This window comes from Protopterus annectens, chromosome 12.part0 (assembly GCF_019279795.1).
Source record: "Protopterus annectens isolate FY-2018-M chromosome 12.part0, PAN1.0, whole genome shotgun sequence".
Taxonomy (NCBI): domain Eukaryota; kingdom Metazoa; phylum Chordata; order Ceratodontiformes; family Protopteridae; genus Protopterus; species Protopterus annectens.
Window position 1 is genome coordinate 510,928,295 of NC_056746.1, and position 22,514 is coordinate 510,950,808.

General features: G+C 43.6%; 1 protein-coding gene across 2 annotated transcripts in view; it reads right to left on the minus strand.

The window, feature by feature from the left end:
* Positions 1–1,542: 1,542 nt before the first annotated feature.
* The window catches only part of COPS3 (COP9 signalosome subunit 3), a 985,788-nt gene continuing 964,816 nt past the window's right edge, over positions 1,543–22,514 (minus strand). For both annotated transcript variants that reach the window (XM_044089656.1, XM_044089657.1), the window contains exon 12: positions 1,543–1,840. In XM_044089656.1, coding sequence (XP_043945591.1) covers positions 1,787–1,840 — 54 coding nt within the window. In that variant the 3' untranslated portion in view covers positions 1,543–1,786. The remainder of the gene's footprint in view (positions 1,841–22,514) is intronic.

A 22,514-nucleotide genomic window follows, 5' to 3' on the forward strand; every position in this document is an offset into this window, starting at 1 on the left:
TTAGAAAATAACCAACTCTGGTGGCATGGATGGACAAGAGTTTGATTATTGGATGTACTATATGATGGAGCTGACAGAACAGAAGGAGTGTGCCCATCTGTGTGTGTGTATGTGTGTGTGTGTGTGTGTGTGTGGGGGGGGTGGAGCCAGATGTGCACTGCTACAATACCTTGTAGAAGTGAGCAGCCACACCAATGCATGTTTTGTGTGGACTGGCTTTAGGCTCACAAATCCACAGTCTGGTGGTAGCTTTCCCCAAGGGTATGTGGAAGCACACACACTCATACAGAAGGCAATGGGGGCCTCCTACGTGATGCAGACAGCATGCCCCCTGGGGCACAGTTAGGCTATTGCTAATGCCCTTACGGCTGTCTGAATGACAGCTCGCACCAGGCAGCTCTTGCCCTGGCCCAGATGAATTTCCCAAGTAACGGAACGAATGGGCAGTGTCCAGCTGAGGGGAGGCTTGATGGTCAGCATGCAAGGAGGCAGAAATCTCCCAAGAAAAAAATTAGAAATGAGAGAACTTGGGGTCTCCTGCGGATCTACAATGGGTTTCATAGGTTCATAGATCATGAACAATATACCTCGATACTCAGTACTACTACTGGTTCAAAGAAGGTAATGGGAAGCATGCCTCCCCCACTTGAGCTTGTGATTCCAAACTCTCCACCTCCTGGCTACCAAGGGTACTGAAAGGATAGCCAGTAAATAGAGAAAGGTAAGTAGGAATTGCACAGCAGCAGTGATTCTTGTAATCCAAGATTTCCTGTTGCTGTGTGTATTCTTACAACTCTATTCCTTGTAAGGATCATTACGGAAGTTATGATCCCATATGCATAAGAAGCTAACTAAAGCAGCTGCTCCAACGGGAATGTAGTAGTTATAGCACAACTTTAAGGGCTGCAGTGGTAAATTCTGCACTGCAGTCCCACTTAGTAATGTATGGGAAAGTCTTTGTGGATATTCTTGGATGAATCATTTTATTCTGGGGACCCCCTGCACCTGAAGACCATCAGGCTTGGCTTTCCATTCATAAGGCAACAGCTAATTGCAGCATTACTGTCACACAGGTTGCCATCAAGTGATTTTTGCTATATGCAGCCCCAATCTACCTGCATTGCATCTAGGGAAAAGGCATACAATGGGTGCAGCAACAGGGCATCACTCACTTCTGCAAGTTATGTTAATCCCTTACAATTCTTTGCCTCCCACCTCTTGAATGAACAGTCCCAGTTACATCTCTAACCTCCTTTGGCGAAATACCATCTGAAGAAAGCATTTTAAAATATGTACTAAATAAGACTTGCCACTTTTTCAGCATTACACAGTCCAGTGCAATGTCAAGTTTTATATGTACCTGCCATGTCACAGAAGCTTTTATTAAATGCTTACCGTGGGATAAAGGAGAAATCTGAAAACAAATAAATGTCAAGTACCAATCTTAAAATAAATTCTATTCCCTCTGCATCAAGATGTTCTCACTGATGGAAGAAATATACATAAGAATACAGAACTCAATACAATCATGTTAAACCAAACTAAAGTAGTGAAGTTTTGCTTTATTTAATGCAGCAGTACTGTTACAATCTGATTGAAGAAATTGGTCATACAGAAACTTTCTTTACAAAGTGTGTTCTTCAGTGCAGAAATCTGTCAACATAAATAACTGCATCCAAGACCAATTTTTAACTTGTTGTGATCGCAGTCTCTTTTTCTCCCCTACTTTCCTTGCTGTAAACAGGTTCTTGACCCAGCCAACACTGTACTTCTAGAAGTTCCAGCCTCAAGAATAACTGGATGCTTTGCTTCCGACATCATCATCTTGAGAACCTAAACTCTGCATGAGAAAAAAAAAAAAAAGCTTGTTCAACTAGTACCGAATACTTGTAGTACTGAAAAAAATGTCAAACTATAGGTCCCAGTTTTTAGCAATATGTAAGAAAAAAAAAGGCTACTGCTAGCACTGCTGTCCACTCTATCGATCAGTAATGCAATCTCTGTAAACACAGTGAAAGTACAGTTGTGCAAGTTGCACTTACCCTTAACAGTAGATGTTCGAATTCCTCACTGCTGCAGTGGCCTTCAGGCTATATGGGTTGCATCCTGACAAGGACAGAACAACCGACCAGCTTCCAAAAGCTCTGGCTCCCTTCTAAACCTTCACTCTGACTGCTGATTTGACAGTCTCATGGAGGGGAAAAATCAGCAGTCTTAGTGAATCTTTCCTCAGGAATGTCTTGCCCAAAGTAAAGAAGTGTACTCATTCTGAACCTCTAAAAGATATAAACAATAACAAATAACTTTATATCACAACTAACTATATACAAATAGTATAAATAAATAGTATAACAAATACAAATCTAGGGGGGTGGTGAAATGAGTGACGCTAATGCAACAGTGAAGAATTAAAATATCTACTGATATGAGTATGTGCAACATACACAACTGTATTATATTCATCATTCCCACTGATGCAGAGCCTTTAGGCTATACTGCTTGATTACCAATGCCTAACCAACCTAGGAGGAGGAGGAAGGGAAGGATATGAATCTAGAAGCCCCAGAGAATAGTCCAAACAAAGCTCGTTTTTGATCTAGAAAAAGGACTCCAGTATGTATGTAATGCTTTGTAAAAGTATATACAGAGGACCATGTACCTACCTCTAGGATATGGAGTCCATCCTTTTCCAAAATGCCTTCGACGAAGTCTAGGCTCTAATAGAATGAGCCTTAATACTGTCTGGAACTGGTTTACCATGGTGAAAATAACAAAAGGCAATAGCTGAGGACAACTATCTTGAATGTCCCTTCGCTGTCCTAATATAACTAACAGCTGATCTGCTTTTCTAAAGGACTTCTGTCAGAATACCTGAGCAGCCTATGCATGTCCAGATTATCCCTTGGTTTAGGACTGGGATAGAAAACAGGGAGACTGACGGCTTGATTTAAAATAAACAGTGAAATCAGAAATCAAAATGAGAGATCTGCTCTTAAAAATATCTTATCTCTATGAAAATTAGATGAGGTTCACCCACCATGAGAACTCAGAGCTCAGATACTCTTCTTTCAGATGTCAGAGCAATAACAACAGCCTTCCATGAAATTAATCTTAACTGTGTTTGATGGGCAGGTTCAAATGGAGACATGGTCAACTTTTCCAACAAAAAGTTAAGACCTCAAGAAGACCTGATTAGAGGACCCATAGGCAGACAAGCTGAAATGGCCACAAGATGCATCTTGCCAGATGAGTAAGAGGTCACAGCATAGTAATCACACAAATATTTTAACACCAGTGGTACATAATAGCTGATGGGATATTGGTTATTGGCTAGGCACAAACTAGAAAATCATTTCCACTTGTCAATATAAGATTTCCTAACAGCAGGCTTTCTTGCCTCTTTTAGCATCTGATGCATATCCTCAGGAAAAAGGTCCCTAAAAAGAATCAGAATTGAATCATTCAGGCAGTTAGTTGAAGATGTTAGATTGGAGTTATCAAACTCCCCTTGTTTTGTGTGATTGGGTCCAGTTTGTAAGGAAGCTTGTGATAACTGCTCTTGGCTAGTTTCATAAGTAGGGAGAACTAATGCTGCCTTGTCCATTCAAAACACTTTCTAACTCTACACTTTGATAAAAGCTAATAAACATTTTGAAACTAACTACCAGTAAAAAGTGTTGAGAAAGGAAAAATCCAAGATTGGTCTCTAAAAACCTTACTTCCTGGGTACCAGTAACATCAGAGAATAGAAACCTCTGCCCTCGAGACAGAGGAAATGACTGAATACTGCCTTGATCCAGAAGATGCTCAAGGATTGGAAGAAACACAGATAAGTGGTTTGAAGGAGGTTAAGGAATATCTGTAAAAGGAGGAAGGGACTTTCATGACATTCTGTAACCATCTTTGATAATGGAGAGAATCCACTAGTCCAAGGTGATCTGTTCCCAAACAGGGAAGGATAGGGATGGTCTTTGAGAAAGAGGAAGCTGGCCTAGGGGAAGAGAAGAAATATTGTCATAGGGAGGCAGGTTTAATAAAGGAGGACTTCTGACTTTTAGAATGCTGTCCTGGTTTCTCATGAAATCCACTTTACAGGTTTGCTTACCCTTTTAAGGCTGCTTTTATTGCATCCTAGCAAATGGACCTGCTTTTGAAGATAATTCCTCTGACACTTTGAGACAGGGAAAAATTTGTTTCAGGTTTTGCATTACTTTACCCATGTCCTCAAACTTTAAATAGGTCTGCAGCTGCAGAACTAAACAAATTCTGAGTGGTCCAAAGGGGAATCTAACAGCCCGGTTTTAACATCCTCAGGAAGATAGAGGAGCCTAAGCAAAGAATACCTTCAAATTACTGACCCAGATGTAGCAGCAGCAGATTATAGTTGCACTTGATATAGTGCCTAGCTACCCGAGAAGTAGAAATAAGCATGGATAAGGCTGAAGACTTACTGTCAGAATCAGGCATATCACTTAAAACATCCCCAGCTTGGAAAGAAGAGATGCACATATATTGTCATGCATGTCTTGACAGTTAATGGCTCTAAGAAACAAAGTAGCAGAAGTATATACTTTCTTGCCAAACCTGTCCATAGCTCTGCTATCCTTATCAGCAGGCAAGACTAAGGAAACTGAGCTATTTAGTAGGTTTGTTTGCAGAATGAGAAATAACAAACGATCAGAAGGATTCCTATAAACTCACACCTGATCACCAGAAACCATATAAGACCTATCATATTTTTAGGGGCAGGAGGCTGACAGGCTGACACAAAAGTACCAAATAGTGCCTCCAGCACCAGGGGAATAGCAGAAGTTTTTTTTTTGAGAGTCTCCATCTGAAGTAAAGAATAGTTGTGCAAAATCTTACCATAACCATAGAGGTCCTTCTCTTCCATGTTGCAGTATTCTTAGTGTGGGATTTTCCGCCTCAGGTGACCTGAACATTGGCTCCTATACAAACGCTTAAGCTTGGTTGGTGTGGGTGCATGGGATGTCACACGCAGGGCCATAAACCAGGGGCCTTAAATGTGACATCTGCACACACAGACTGCCCAGTCGGACAGCATAGTAAGAACAGCCAAACGATGTCCACCAGAAGTGTGAAGTGCCATTTGTTTGCCATTATGACCATAGTCTAAGTAATGTTCCAGGGAGCCCACAGACAGGTGAAAATGAATTTAGGGGCTTATGTGGGGGGGGGGGGGAGGAATACTGCAACATGGAAGAGAAGGACATCTACGGTTATGGTCAGATTTTACACAACTATTCTGTCCTTCTACTCCCATGTTGCAGTACTCTTAGTGTGGGAGAGTACCACAGCTTAAGGAGGAGGAAAGGTGGAGGTAGAGGTACCTGATTCTAGAAATCCGTGCAGGATTGCCCTAGGGAACCCTGCTCTGGCTCTGGAAATATGGTCCAATTTGTAATGTCTGGTAAAAGTGTGTATAATGGACCAGGTGGCCGCTTCCAAGATGGAGGCTGTGTCCAGGCCTTTGAAGAAGGCTTTGGATAATGCTACGGCCCTAGTAGAATGTGCTCTTACCCCCTAAGGCAGGGTCTTGTCGTGGAAGGAGTAGCAGAAACAGATAGTTTTTCTAATCCAGCAGGAGAGGGTTTGTTTGGTGACTGCCTTGCCTAATGCCCTGGGAAGGAAGGATACAAAGAGTTGATTAGATTTTTTGATGGAGTTAGTTTTGTCCAAGTAAAACCTTAGGTGCCTGTGCATATCCATGGAATGGAGCATTCTCTCACATTCATTAGCTGGAGATGGGAAGAAGGTTGGCAGGTTAATGGACTGATTTAAAGAAAGTTTGTTAACCACTTTGGGCGTGAAAGAAGGGTTGGTACACAGGGTCACCCTGTCTTTGTGTAAAACAGTGTGTGTGTACGGGGGGGGGCAATCCATGAGTGCTTGTAACTCTGACACCCTTCTAGCAGAGGTAAGGGCTACCAGCAGACTGTTTTCCATGTGGACATTTGAAGTGTTGCAGACCTGGCTGGTTCGAATGGGGCCAGTGTGAGATTTTCTAGGATAAAGTTCAGGTCCCAAGGTGGGTTTCCTTGGTGCCCTGATGTGCAGGACCCCTTTCAGGAACAATATGACATCTAGCCTGGAGAGTAAAGGAGGATCTAAGGGTAAGCAGGCAGAGATAGTGGATAGGTGGACTTTAACTGAGGAGTATGAAACTCCTGCCTTGATAAGTTCACACACAAGTTAAGACTAGATGGGCACCTGCTAGAAAGGGATCTCTCTGTCTTTGGAGACATCATTTGGAGAAGTTTTTCCATTTTGAAATGTAGGATCTTCTTGTAGTAGGTTTCCTGGCCTTCCTCAGGACCAAAAGGACATCCTCAGAGTAGTGGTGTCTGCCTTCTTCAGGACCAAAAGGACATCCTCAGAGTAGTGGTGTCTGAAGGGAATTAAAAGTTTATCACCCAGAGTGCTAGACATAGCATCTGTGGGTGAGGGTGGATGAGTGTTCCCTTCTGCTGTGTGAGTAGGTCCACCTTGTGGGGTAACTTGTGGTGATTGTCCTTGGCGATAAATAGTAGAAGGGGGGAACCAATGCTGCCTTGGCCAGTAGGGAGTCACCAGCAAGAGTTCTGGCATGTCCTTCCTGATTTTCAGGAGGACCTTTTGAATGAAGAGGGAAGGCATATAGAAACCATTCTTTCCATGAAATGCTGAAGGCGTCCACTCTCCAAGCTAGTGGGGAGTGGTTCTTGGTACAAAACCTTTTCAATTGTTTGATCTGGGGGGAGGCAAAAAATCTACTTGAGGTGTGCCCCACTGGTGGACAATGTCTAGAAAAATTTCCCTGTTCAACATCCACTCGTGATGCAGAGAGGATGATCTGCTGAGAGCATCCGCCTGGTGGTTGTCCTTGGATGGGATGTAGGCTGTCTGCAGGGATAAATTGTTTTTGGAAGCTAGATCCCAAATCTAAATTGGTAGCCTGCAGAGGAGGTAGGACTTGGTCCCCCCCCCCCCCGTTTGATATACCACATGACTGTGGTGTTGTCTGTGATGATTTGAAGGGGACCTGGCTGTAGCATGGGAAGAAAGGCTTTCATTGCCAAAAGGACTGCAGTCATCTCCTTTACGTTAATGCATTTATTTCTGTAGGGATGGCTGCCAGCTCTCTTGCACCTTGAGGCCCTTTATGGTAGCCCCCCAGCCCAGGTCTGATGCATCTGTATGCGTGTGCTGAGCTGGTGTGGGGAGGTGGAGTGCAAGGCCTGGGTTTCTTTGAATTTGTTGGATCCACCACCTTAATTCTGCCTTTAGGCAGGGTAAGAAGGGAATCTGGAACTCTAGAGGGTGGTATTGTTGGGACCACACAGGATACCACTGCAGCTTCCTCATATGCATCCTGGCTAAGCGTAGCATAGGAATGGTGGCTGCCATAAGGCCCAGTAGTCACAGGAATTGTCCTGCTGATAGTTAGTGGAACTGGACCAAGTCCTGGAAGTGGCCTGTTACGGAAGCTACTTTGTCCTGAGGAAGGAATGCCTTCATCAGGTCTGTTCCGATCCTGCACTCGAGAAAAATGTTGTCCTTTTGTGGTGTTAGGGATGATTTGGTTAGACTGAGGGAGAACCCCAGAGCTTGCAGTAGGGACATGAAAAACTGCAGATTTTTTTTAGGGTGCCCTCTTTTTCTGCAAGGATGAGGACATCATCTAGGCAGAGGCAGATTTGAATGCCTTTGGTCCTGCTATGGCTACTTTATTGAGCAAGGCATTTGGTGAAGACCCTGGGTGCAACCAAAGGGCAAGGCAGTAAACTGAAAGTGAGAACTGGCCCAGTGAAACATAAGTACTTTCAGTGAGAGGGTTTGATGGGGATGTGGAGGTAGGCCTCTGAGATCTAGTGTGGCCATGAATGCTTGGGCTGGCAACGGTGGAAGGAGGGTCTGGAGGGATAGCATTCTGAAAGATGAAACTTTCAGGAAGAGGTTTAGAAAGGACAAGTCCAGAATTGGCCTCTAAGGGCCGTCCTTTTTTGGTACAAGAAATAACCTTGCAAAAGCCAGGGAACCTTTTTGGCTAGGCTTATATAGGCCCCAGGGCCGATAGACTAGTACCCTACCTATGAACAAACGTTTTCCTTCTTGTCCTGGAGGGACAGGCTTTAATGGTTCCATGGGTCAGTAGATCCTGTAAGATTTGGGGAATAAGGTGTAGTTGTTTTTTGGGTGGGAATGGAATGCCCCATGGTGTGGGTCTTTCTTTCCAGGAAAGGAAGTATCCCTCTTCCACTATTGCCACAACCCAGTGATCTCTAGTGATAGTTCTCCAAAAGGGCAGGCAGTGGGAGAGATGAACAGACACAGGGGGAGGTGGGCAAGGCAGTCATGCATTCTTGGTGCCATTTCTGTCATGAAAAGGCTGTCTGGGAGCAGGTTGAGAAGAAGCTGGTCTGGAAGAGGTCCGTCTCCTGGTTCCTTTTCTGTACCTGGAAGGAGGAGGTGTAGCAGTGGAGGGAGCTCCCCTGACAGGTGGTCTTAGCTGAATAATTTCGGTAGTATTTTGGTATGGGAGACACCAGAAGGTGTTTAATATCTTGAAGCTCCTTACTTTTCTCCTGAAGGTTTTTAAATAGTTCAGTGGACTGTTTGCCAAACAGGAGGTTTTGGTCTAGTGGAGCAGCAAGGATTTTGGACTGGAAGTCCTCAGAGGCAGGGGATGAAGTCTTACCCATGAGTATCTGCATAGCACAGATCCAAATGCAGCAGACCAAGCAGAAGCTTCAGCTGCATCTAACTGAATGTCTGACTACCTGAGATGCCAGGGATGGTTTGATTGTAACTCCGTCTTGTTAAGAGAGTCAGGCAGGAAGGATAGGAATGAAGATGCTTGGGATACTAGATCCAAGGCATATTTAATCATATGCGTTTGATAATAGCTCTGAAGGCTAGGGTGGAGGAGGTATAGATCTTCTTGCCTAGCCTGTCCATACTTTTGCTGTCCTTGTCTGTAGGCAAAAGGGACGAAGATGGGATTAGTCTTGACTGCTTGTCTGGGGCTACAGCAATCACTGCCGGGTCTGCCAAGGGGGGGTTTCACAAGAAAGTTATGGTCATCAGGCACCTTATAGAAACAGTCAGGTCTCTTAGGAGCAGGTGGCTGAAAATCAGAATATTTTGGATGATGAAGCAAATGCATCCAGATATGCAGGTATAACTGGAGGGATGGCAGGAGAGGAGGGGGATTCAACTTGAAGCAACTCAAAATATCTTTTTTGAGTTTCATTCATTTGGGAAATATTCTATTTGAAATATTCTTTCATTTTGGTAATTGTCTCTCAAAGTGATGTCCTTTGGGGGAAGAGTCCCCTTGTATGGATTCCTCATCAAGGAAATAATATTCCAGGGGAGAGGTAAATCTCTGATGAGTAAGTAGTGGACTCATCAGATGATGAAAAGTAAAGTTCTTCTTCCTCTTCTCTTTCATGAGAAGTGGGCAGGGAAATAGAAGTAGCTGAGGCAAGCTTTGGGCTAAGGACAGGGATGGTGGAGGGAGTGGAGGCTGAGGGCCTAAGAGCCATGAAGGCCTGCATTAAAGACTGAGTAAAAGACTGCCAGTCAGGTAATCCCTCAGCAGGAGCAGATAAATGCTTATTTTTTTGCTTCCTTTTCAAAGGAGTAGCTTTGGGAGAAGGTTTAGTTCCCGGGGCCTGAGCTTAGGCTGGGGCCTTGGATTCTGACATTCCAGTCGGGCATGCAGTGGGGCCTAGTTTCCCCTCGACGTCGGTTGAAACCATCGTCTGAGCAATCTCCATGGATGTGACGGCCGGTACCTCAGCAGTGACTTCCTCAAGGGGAATCGGTGAAGTAGACGGCTCTAGTGAACATCCTTCAACCCCTATATTGGCAGCTGGTGGGGCATCCGATGGCAGAGAGGCACAGAAAGTAGGCAGAGGAATCTCGGCCATTTTCTGTGGTGGTTCCACCTGGGTGGCTGACTCTGGATCCATCCTAAGTGGTTTTCTAAGTAAAGATTAAGGGTGGCATGATGACTTCTGAGCGTCTTTGGAATAAAGGATTGGCAAATGGGACAGGAGGTATGGTCGTGAAACGCAACGGTCATGCGAGTCTTTATACGGAATTTGGAGTCCACATCGGCATTTACCCTTTTTGGCAGACATCAGCTAAAGGTAAGTCAGCAAACCGAGCACAAGCAATAGAAAAGAACAAAATCCACAAAGGGGTGCTTAGCTTGATAGTAGAGGAGCGATGCGATCAATCTGACATTCAAATGCGGTAGAAAAGTTCTGAGGTTTGTGTGTGCAGACATCACATTTAAGACCCCTGGCTTATGGCCCTACATGTAACTTCCCATGCAACCACAGCAACCAGGCTTAAGCTTTTGTATAGGAGCCGATATTTGGGTCGCCTGAGGTGAAGAATCCCACACTAAGAATACTGCAACATGGGAATATCATAATACCTCTGCTGAACATCAGACATTTTAGAACTCGCCTGTGGGAAATGTTGCATCATTTTAATTGCTGTATTCCCACAAGAAATTTCTTCTAAAGAGGAATCAGGGTAAACAGAATCCTCTTCATATGAAGCAGCTAAGGGAGAATGAATTTGAAAAGAAAAGGCAAGAGGTTAATTATCAGAATCAAAAGTCCTCATGTTCCAAAGAATCCCTACACCTCTTTAAAGGAGCAGAGGAAAAAAAAGAGGTTCCAACAATGCAGAGTACCTAAAAACTCTGAGGTGGCTGCAGAGACATTAGAACTTTAGAATCCTTGCGTGAAGTCCTGTCATTCCTTTTAAGTGTCTCTTACCACAGGAGAAGCATACATAGTCTCTTGCTTCTTTCATGTGGGGACATCAGCCTGCACAAATCTTGAGGGGGGGGGGGTGTCAGAGATCTAATATACCTCAATGACGGAGTAGAGTACTTTGCCTGTACAAGGATCTGAGGAATAGCCCCTGCCCCTTCTGAAATAACCAGCTTCAATTCCTATTTCTTGTCAGCAACAGATGTCTGATAGCCACTGCAAACGTGCAGGTGGCCTGCTCCATATCGGCTTCCAACAGGGTCACAACAGTGGGAGCTGGTGATGGAACAGGACTGGGGTTTCATCATGGAACACAGCAGAGATGTCTTGTAGGGACTGGACACCTGAAATCTCCCGATTTAATTTTCTCAGACATCATCTTTTGTGGACTCTGGATGCCAGGCTGAGAAGACTAAAATGAAATTGTGCCTTGGTAAACCAAACCGGTAGCTACATAGGGTCTTACAGATGAAGGACTGACAAAATGAACACTCCCTATGGTTATGCCCTTGCTCTCAAGCAAAACAAGCACTTACCATGACCGTCCTTATGGGACAGCTGCCTCCCACAATCCCATTTCCCTCTTCTGGATGACATGCACTTAAAAGTATAAAGAAAAGGAATGGTCCCCAATAGGGTAATTATCTCTTCAAAAAGATAGGTAATCAGCTTTGAGATATATGAACAGACCAAAAACAGAGTATTGTGTTCCGAGTAGTGCCAAAGTTCTGAGGTTTTAGAGTATGCACTTCCCTTATGTACCTCCACCCATCAGGCTTAGATCATACACTGGCTATATGACATGTGGACAGGTCCAAGCTTTGGCATGCTGGCCAGACATATGGCTACCTTGGTATGCTGGCCAGATTTATGGCTACCCTGGTATGCTGGCCAGACATATGACTACCCTTAACAGGATATCCCTATTGTAAAAAATACTGCAACAGTGATCTTGGAAGGACAACATACCAAAACTAAAGGAATACATTAGTGATTCTTAGATTTTATGTTTTATATGCATAGTTCATGAGACATGGTAAAATACTCTCTCATCCTGAGGTCTATCCCTTAACCGGTCTTAAACCAGATGCATAATCACTACTGATTCCGCAGTTTATATAAACTATCATATACCAATCTGCACAGGGAACAGTATCAAACACAATGGCCTTCAATACAGGAGAGGATATATGGGTTAGGATTGCCAACTTTGAAAGGGGTAATGATTGGGTGCAAGTCACACCCTATGTCCACCTCCCCCCCTCCCATTTCCTCATCCAGTTAACCCTGCATTATGCACACTTCAAGATGTAAAAATGCATACCTGCTTACCATTCCAGGAGACAGAACATCTATTTCTTGTTTCTTCCTCCACCATAACTGTGTAGCACTGATACAATGTCTGCACAGAATGGATATTTGGAAGTGGAGACTTTGCAAACTCTACCATCTTGTTTGCCAGCAAATACAATACTGGAGTTTGCAAAGCCATTTCTTGATTAGCCTAGAAAAAATGGTAACCTAAAATTTGGTGCATCCTTGTGCTCCTCATGTAGCTTTCCTTCAAGTCAAAAGCTCCAGTATATACATGTCACTTTGGTCCTTGCCCCAAAACTAAGTAGCACATGTATTCTGAAAACATAACAGATGTGAACTCACCATATCAGTTATTCTGTGAGGAAGTCCTTCTTAGTGGGTGCATGACTGGGATAATCTCTCTGGCTATCTTCAGCTTGGATACTCTTTTCTTTAAACTCATATGCTTGAGATACACACCATGACATCACAAGCCAGGTTAAGGCAGCACACTTAGCTGCTGCATCTGACAGACTGCTCCAACCAGTCAGTGAACAGTCCTTAAAGGTAAACTCCACCTTAGAACGCAAAAAAAAAACCCAACAACACATTTTTTTCATTGTATATTTGTTTTTGTGCTATTTTAATGCCTCAAAATCACTCCAAGAGCTTCTTTTACAATTTTAATGCGTTCCTCTCAAAATGGATGATGTGGCCTGCCTTGGTAACATGATCTTATTTTCTTGTGCTTTCATTCCTTCTTCCCAGAATACATTTCAAGTCCTCTTTATATTACTCATGCTAGACATAAGGAAGTGGTGTTTTCTCATGCCATTAAGACTGAATGGGAGGACTGTACAGCACTATCATCTAAACACACCTTCTGTAACAGAGCTGCTTCTATGTTGACTTGACTGAACCTCATTTGTGTGTCTGTCAGAGCTCATTCTATGCTATAAACAGCAGCTACGTGCAGCAAAAGAAAGTAGATAAATTAAAGGTTTTTATAAGAAGAGTCTTTTGTAGGCCAAAAAGATCTGACAAACCCTCCCCCACAGACTCATGCTGAGGTGTGAAAACTCTCACTGCAGTAAATGATCCTTGCTGTACATTTACAAGTGACAAGTAGTAGGACTCTAAACTTAGTCTGTCTGCTACTTCCTAATGCTTTCAGTGGGAGGATTTTTCTCTCATGAATGATGCAGCTTAAAATGTGCTTTACTAGTTCCTCGATTATTTCTGTCATATTCACCCTCCTTTTTTCTATTTCATATCTATTTATACTTTGGTAACCAGTAAAGTGAACTGGTCCCACAACTTTGGCTACATTGGCAAAGATAATAATTACATGCACTTAGCAATTAGCAATATTTTATTTATTTATTTTATTTTAAATTTGTTGACCGGGATAGTTCGAGTGGATTCATGTCCATTTTCAGCAGAGGCCTGGGGAGAAAAGCTCAAAGATAAGCAGTTAAGATTACAAATACAATATATACAGTGGTTACATACTTAACAAGTTATACAAATTCCAAGGTCAGAGATAATCCCGGGTGTAAAGCCGGATTAAGTAACACAACTAAGCTAAATTATAGTTATTAACTCATAGTAGAGGAGAGTTAGTCTGGTCTGATACACTGACATAGCCAGTTTAGTGTCAAATACTGTTAAGAGTCTTATCTTAAATTGACTCATGGTGGTAAGTAAAGTAATATCACCTGGGAGTGAGTTCCTGGATCTACCTGCAGAGTTGGCAAACAGTGTGTCACCGGCTGAGTTATTAATTTTGATACAATACAAAGACAAAAATATTGACGAAGACATTAAACAAGACTACGTATGCAACACAGCCAGTGTGACAGTGACCAAGTAAATCACTGAGCAACATTTACTAGAATGTATACATTAATAATGCTTAACTATACTATGTTGTTTATTATAAATAATTAATTGTATGCACGCATATTGCACACACACACACACACACACACACACACACACACACACACACACACCCACAAACATATACAGTAGGTGTGTATACGTTTCTGTATATGTGTATAAAGTACATGTGTATAAAAGCAGGTGTGTGTATGCATTTAAATACAGTTAAGTACTTCTGATTTCCTTTTCTTTGTGTTTTTAATGCAAGGGCACACAGTAAATATATGTTAAAGTAAATTGAGCTGTATGTTATGGTTGCAACAATGTAAGGGCTGACTCAAAGTCAGTGGGAATCTCTTACAAATTCAATTCATCTGCATGTACCAGATATGCATCTCCCTGTGGATGGATGTCACAAAAAAAGCATAAAAGACTTTTTATGCACAGTATCAGTGCACCTAGTTGATAGCATTGCCACCTCACTCTCTTTCTGCAGTTCTGGCTTGTGTGTGTGTGTCGGTGGGGGGGGCTTGAAAATGGTAAATGCATTGATGCTTTGCACGAAAAAATAATTTCTGACCTTTCTCTAAATGTCACAGAAATCTTTGATACTACTTAACATATAAACTATTACAAACAACATTTAAAGCTTAGTACTGTGTTGCTACTTATGTAAATTTGTCAGAAGAGTTGACAACTGCCTTTAAACCCTGGCTGATCTAATTGCTTTGTTTTGCTATGAAAGGGAAGTGTTAAGTTCTCCTCCACTCTGCAATAAAAACAGTGGAAGACAGTTCCACAGCTTTCTGTCTTTTTATATCACCTGTTGCTGTGTTCCTGACATTACCAGGTTTAATGGCCCATCTAAGATTGACAGCAGTACCTGACAGGGTAAACTACAGATTTAACTGCATCTATGATATGTTATGCAGGTGGAGACAAAATTCTTTGCAAAGTATGTGAGAAGTTGAGTTTAAAAAAAAAAAAAGTAGGTGGGCTTTCCCTTCCTTTGACTCCAGTGCAAGGAAATAAAAGCTTTAGAAAGTACAAGCAGGTTTCTGGTACCAACGCAATTCTGGAACCATACTGTAGGGAGAAAAGAAACCTAACAATTGAGTTAAACTGTATGAGAGGGTGGAGTTTTCCTTTAAGAACAGAAAAAATGTACAAGAGTGTGTGTGTGTGTGTGTGTGTGTGTGTGTGTGTGTGTGTGTATGTGTAATGTTTGACTTACAGATCTGACTGTGTAAACACAGGAGTGCTGCAGTGTAATTAGCAACCAACCATCAAGGAGGATTCTCTCAGAAGAGGATGACTACATATTTATTACATCCGATTCAGAGAGTCATCCTCAGTGAGTGTACATATGAGAAGAATCGAACAGTATTAAAATCCCGCAGGAGGCAGAAGTTGAGCAATGGCCTAAGGAAGAAGGCTCAAGATGATTCTTGAAGCACTGAAGCTCCAAAGGAGACCTAATTCTGCAGTCACAATCCAAGTGATGCTTGGTGAAGGTGTTAACCAATAACCAAGTGGCCAAAGAATAAAATGCTTGTAATGGAAACATTTTTGAAGCAGATGTGCTTCTGGTTAAAAGCCTTTAACAGCAGCAACATTTTTCCAACAGGAAGTCAGTTATCTGAAGGCAAAAGGCAAAGCAATTAAAGGAATTGATTAGTAACTGTGCGGTGGTGGTGCTGCGGTAGCGTTGTCGCCTCACATTAAGACGTTGTCCTGTTCGATTCTCAGCTAGAGCGTCTTCTGTGTGGAGACATGCATGAATGGGCGTACCTTCGTTGAAAGTTGTGCGTCAAGACCGGCAATTCGCACGTAAAAATCTACTGCCAATCATTAGCGGACTGGAGTTCCGCTGTGGCGACCCCTAACCGGGAAAAGCCAAAAGACACAACAACTCGCTTCAAATATAATTTGAGTTTGTAATAAATACTCAAGGTGTACTCAAGGTGTGTAAAGGGCTTCTTCTTCTTCTTCTCAATTTCTGCCTTCAGGAATAAATCGGGGATGACTAGACTGATTTAAGGAAAACAAAACATGCAGTAGTATTAAGAAACAATTTTTGAGAAAGTACCTTTGTATAAGTAAAACTTACCATAATGATGGATGTTTGAATGATCACTGATGCAGTATTCTTATCTATATGGGTTACATCCTGCAAAGAATATAACAGCCAGTCAGTTTCCAAAGCATCAGGACACCTTCCACATGCCCAAAATGTCAGGCAAGCCAAGCTGAGCTGACTAAAAGAGAAGTTTGGGAGTGAACCTCTTCAGAGCTTTCCTGCCAGCAGACAGGGAGGCTGAGCCCTGGAAGGACAATGCTAGGAAGAACAAAAGAAAAGAAAACAAAAAAAAAATTTAAATAACCACACCCCAGCATAAACAACACACCAAAAAAACAAGGGGAGGGAGCAGCTACTGCAGCAATGATCATTTGAATGTTGACTGTTATGGTAATACATGCTGGTGTTGTTTGTCTTTCGGCTTTTCCCGGTTAGGGATCGCCACAGCGGAACTCCGGTCCGCTAATGACTGGCAGTTGGTTTTTATGGTGGTGTGTTACAGTAATACATAATTGTACTGTATTCATCTTACTAAATACCACTGTAGTAGCCTTGGATGTATATGCAGAATACACTAAGCTTACTACATTTGGGAGGTGGAAGGAGAGGAGTCCAGGAACCACTGGAGAATGGCCCTTGCACAGTCAGATCTAGACCTAGAGAAGGAATCACACTTAAGTACTATAATCGTGCTTTTTTACAAAGTATGTACAGAGGACCAAGTTGCAGCTTCTAGAATACTTTTAGAATCCAACACTTTTCCAAATAGCCACAGATGAAGTCAAGGCCCTGGAAGAGTGGGCCTTGACACTGCCTGGAATGGTTTTGTTGTGATGAGTATAACAAAAGTTAATAGCCTCAGACAACCATTTGGAAATAATCTGTTTTGACACAGGTCGTCCCTTCTTACCTTCAAAAGGAATAATGAGCAACTGATCCGAATTTCTGAAAGACTTGGTACCCGAGTTGTCTGTGGACATCCAAGGTATGGCGTATACTTTCTCACTCATTTTTGGTTTCAGGAAAGAAATTGGGAAGATGGATAGTTTGGCTTAAAGTAAACTCGGATAACACTAAGCACAAAAGGATTAGACTTCAAAAGAAACCTTACCCTGTGCGAAATGAGGTTGGGTTGATTTACTGCAAATGCTTGCAACTCAGATACCCTTCTTCCAGAGGTCCGAGCAATCAGTAAAATGTTAAGAACCTCAAGTCAACCAGGTTAACTGGCTGACATTAAAAAAAGGTGCAAAGGACTCCAAAACAGGAATCCACAACAAATGAAAAGGCAAATAGGTCCACCACAGGAAAAGAGTCACAATAAGGCTAAGACCACAGAAAAACTTGTAGGAAGCAATTTAATCCACAATTCCACGACTGAGTCGTGGAATTGTGGATTAAATTGCTTCCTACAAGTTTTTCTGTGGTCTTAGCCTTATTGTGACTCTTTTCCTGTGGTGGACCTATTTGCCTTTTAACTGGCTGACATGGAGCAAGTGTTAGCTTCTCTAACACAAAATTAAGATCCCAAGGAGGGGTCACCGGATTTCTTGGAGACCTCTCATGCAAAACCCTTTGAAAAACATTTTGACATGAGAATTCACTGAAAGAGGAGGAAACACGCTGAAAAGGTAGATAACTGAACCTTAACAGAGGAGTACAAATGTCCATAAGATAGCAACTCACACAAACATTATAAAAGAGAACTGCTAGCCCTAAACAGTTGCTGGCACCAACTAGAAACCCTTTTCCAATTGCTAATATATTACTTTCTAGTAGGCTTTTTTGCTTCCATTAGTACCTGCTGGATATCCTCAGTAAAAAAGTGAAAAAAAAAAAAAAAAAAATCAAGACCCCATCATTCAGGTAGTCAGACAAATTTGATTGGTGTTGGGGTGTATCCAACAGCCCTGTTCTTGTATGAGTAGATCCAGTCTGTGAGGAAGCTTGTGTTAACTGCCCCTAGCCATTTCCAAAGGAAGGGAGAACCATGCTGGCTCATGCCAGAAAGTCACCACAATGAAGATTCAATCAAACTACCCTGGATATTAGTGGAAAAGCATACATGAACATTCCTGTTGAAGGAAAAGAAAATACATCTGACTTCCAGGCCTTCTTGCATGGAGTCCTGAAGCAGAATCTTGCCAACTGATTGTTCAGGGAGAAAGCAAAGAGGGTCATCTTCCCACATAAGGATCAAATCTGGGATGATCTAGTTTCCATTCATGAGAGTCTGCCATTGTCCTGCTCAACTTGTTTGCCACACAATTTTGCTCTGATGGAATGTAAGATGTATGTTAGAGTGAATTGTGCTGTGATGCTATATCCCAAGCTAACATGGTTATCTGCATATGGGGTGAGGACCTGCTGCTTCTTTGCTTGTTGATTTACCAAAAAACTTTGGTATTATCCCTAACTTGAAGAGGTCTCAGGGACCAAAGATGATTCTGAGAGTCAAGTGCCTTGACTAGGGAAAACAAGAAGTTATGTACTCACCATAACGTACGATGTATGTAGTCCATCTCGCCTCACATTCTTACCCGTGGGTTCGGAGCCAAATGTCGGCTCTGACTCAGCCAAACTTTTTAGCTCGAAGTCTTTCTATTGGCTGGGCTAAGATGGTATCCCATGCTGCACTGCTGTCTATCCCCAGATCTAGTTTGCTGCGAGCACCAGCTCTCATTCTCCATGCATAACAACACCTAAGGAAAGGAAGAACAAACCAAGAATGAAGGGAGCTCTGAAACCAGACAACCTCCAGATCCTCCAGGACAGGGGAAGGGGGGGGGGGTAAGAATGTGAGGCGAGATGGACTACATACATCGAACGTTATGGTGAGTACATAACTTCTTGATGTTATGTAGTCCAATCTTGCCTACATTCTTACCCGTGGGACGGCGTCCCCAGCACCTAAGTCCTGGGAGACTCAGTAAAAAATACTCCTGAGCACTGTGGAACCAAAGGAAGACCTACCCCTAGATACCACATCCAACTTGTAATGAGTAACAAAGGTGTGAGGAGATGCTCAAGTAGCCGCAGCACAAATATTATCCATAGACAATCTGGCCTGAAAAGCTGTAGATGTAGATACAAACCGAGTAGAGTGAGCCTTCACCCGGAATGGTAAATCTTTACCCCCTGATGAATAGATGAAAGAAATACAACTGGAAATCCACCTGGACAATGTGACTTTGGAGATAGAAGACCCAATTCTGTTTTCTGAAAAAGAAACCAACAACTGATCAGATTTTCTGAGGTCTTTCGTTCTGTGCAAATAAAAACGTAATTCTCTGTGCACATCCAATTGATGAAATTTGAATTCTGCCTTGTTTGAAAACTGGGGAAAAAAACACTGGCAATTCAATAGATTGGTTAAGGTTACTGACTGACGCCACTTTTGGAAGAAAGGAGGAGTTCGGTCTGAGAGAAACCTTGTCCTTATGAAAAATCAAATAAGGGGGTTTGATTGATAAAGCTTGAAGCTCCGACATGTGTCTGGCTGACGTGATGGCTACTAAAAAGACAGTCTTCCAAGTTAAGAATTTTAAATCGCAAGTGGCTGCAGGCTCAAAGGGGGGTGAAGTAAGACCCTGTAGAACAAAGTTTAAGTCCCAAGGCATAACAGGTTCTGATACCGGAGGACGAAGTAATAACATGCCCTTCAGGAAAGCCTTACAGAGTCTATGTGCCATCAGGCTAGGCTCTTCTGCGACATGAAAGGTAGAAATCGCCGCCAATTGAACTTTAATGGTTGCGACCGCTGAACCCTGGTAAAAGAGCATAGACAAGAACTCCAATACAGATGAAATAGGAGCTGTGTAAGGGTCAATCTTTTTGGCATGTGCCCAGATTGAAAACCTCTTCCATTTGCTGTAATAAATTTTCCTGGTCGAGGGCTTATGAGAGGAAGATAAAATATGAACCACCTTTGGCGTAAAATGATGAAGCCTAACTAATGATGGAAGTGGAGTAGCCAGGCTGTCAACCGGAGGGTCCAAAGAGAGGGACGGAGCTGCCCTGACATGTGCGTCAGTAAGTCTGGTTGTGGGTCCAGATTCCAAGGAGCGTCCATGAGATAGGGATGGTGAAAGGGGAACCAAATTTGACGAGTCCAGTGTGGGGCAATCAGAATCATTCTGCTTCCCAAGGATTGCGCTTTCTGAATAACCGTTGACAGCAAGGGGACCGGAGGGCCAATCGTGGACTACAGCGTCCCTGGGTGATGCCCCCCGGGGGGGGGGGTCAACGTGAAGTAGCTGCCGCATTTGGCATTGAGGGGGCTGGAAAAAAGGTCGTAGCAAGGCTGACCCCACCTGGGGAAGATCTGTTCCGCAACTTGACAGTTCAGGGACCACTCGTAAGGCATCAGAATAGCTCTGCTTAGCCTGTCTGCAATCACATTGGACTTCCCCGGAATGTGCATTGCCACCAGAAAACGTTGGGAAGACACTGCCCACTACCACACTCGCATGGCCTCTCTGCAAAGGGGGTAAAACTTGGTTCCTCCCTGCTTGTTCAGATACCACACCACTGACATATTGTCTGAGTGGATTGCAATAGTCCCAAGAGGAAGAAAACTCTGGAGTGCTTGCAACACTAGTAGCACAGCTCTCATCTCCAGGACATTGATATGCAGATGCATCTCGTGCTCTTGCCACGTGCCTTGGACTGTCCTGTCTAGATAATGCCCCCCCACCCTATCTGGGAGGCATCCGTGGTCAACGTGGCAACCGGGGGCGCAGGAACGAAGGGCTTTCCTGCATTCAGGTTGTCGGTGCAAAGCCACCAACTGAGATCCTGTTTGCACCTGTCTGAGTAGAATAGGGTGAGAAAGTGGAAGACGTTGAAGAGACCACTGGGCGAAGAGTAGCCACTGAAGGAGCCTGATATGTAACCTTGCTAGAGGGACTAACATAATCATAGCAGCCATTGTCCCCAACAGTTGGAGGACCCATCTTGCCTTCGCTCTTCTCAGAGGGAGCAAGGCGTGAACTTGTTGTTGTAGGACTCTGATTCTTTCCTGTGGTAGAAATGCCCGCATGAGGACGGTGTCTAGTTCGGCATCTATAAAAGTGACACGCTGTGAGGGCAGCAAGGCAGATTTTTCCCAGTTCAATGTGATGCCCAACTGTGGACATAGGTTGATAACAGCGTCCCTGGTCTGAAGTAGTAGATGCCTGGTAGTGACAGTAAGGAGCCAGTCATCCAGATATGGAAACACTTGGAATCCCTGACGTCTCAGGTGAGCAGTCACCACTGCCATGCATTTGGTAAACATCCTGGGGGCTGTGGTGAGACCAAAGGGCAGGGCTCGAAACTGAAAATGACTGGCTCCCAGCCGGAAGTGTAGGTGACTTCTGGATGCCCTGTCCATATTTATGTGGTAGTAAGCATCCTTAAGGTCGATGAAGCACATCCACACTTCTTTTCCCAACAATGGGAGAATAGACTGCAATGTGACCATTCGGAACTTGGACTTTTGCACATGGGTGTTCAACTGACTGAGATCCAATATGGGTCTCAGGTCCCCTGTCCTTTTTGGCACCAAAAAGAATCTGGAGTAAGTCCCTAATCCGATCTGGTCTGAGGGGACATGTTGGATGGTTCCTTTTTCTAGCAGCTTTGTAAATTCTGAAGCTGCGTAATCCCTTTGACTGGGTGGAACATCCGGGATTTTTTTGATTGGAGGGGGATTTGACGAGAAAGGAATGACATATCCTCCGGAAATTATTCGTAGAACCCATTGGTCCTGGGTGATGTCTTGCCAGGCCACCGGGTATAATGAGATTCAATCTCCGACTGGCTCCGGAAACGCACAGTCGGGCCTCCCATCAGGAGCGGCGGTAGGGAGAACCACGAAAGGAATCGAGGTCTCCCGAGTTGTGGGGGTCTCCTCTGCCCCTAGGGTGGCATCTCCCTGAATAACCACCCCTTCCCCTGCCTCTGGAGGGGGGGCTCACCTTGTGCACCAGGAGAAAACCTCTGTGATTTCTTGAACCACATTTTGCCACCCCTCTGGGCCTTGGGATAAGGCCTAGAGGGAAGGGAAAAATGGACTCCTATGGCAGACAGAGTCTTTTTCTCCTGCTCGCACCTGGTGAGAATGTCTTTCACCTTGGTTCTGAGCAAAGAGGAACCATCAAAAGGGGCGCTGGTGAATGAAAACTTGAAGGCCTCCGCGAAATGACAAAGGCACATCCAGACCTGCCTCCTAAGAGTAACTCCTGAACTAGCTGCACTACTCGCTCCTTCGGCTGCGTAGGAGATTAGCCTCATGGAGGAGTTTGCAATGGAATTGAGGGTAGACATCTAAGCATTGACCATCTGAGCCACCGCCTCAGAAACGTTACCCGTGAGAGAATCTCCAAGCTCCTTGAGGAGATCTCTCTGGAGCTGTGTAAAGTGTGATAAATAATTCAGTGACCATAAGGTAAAGGTCGCTGAAGAAAAAGTACGCT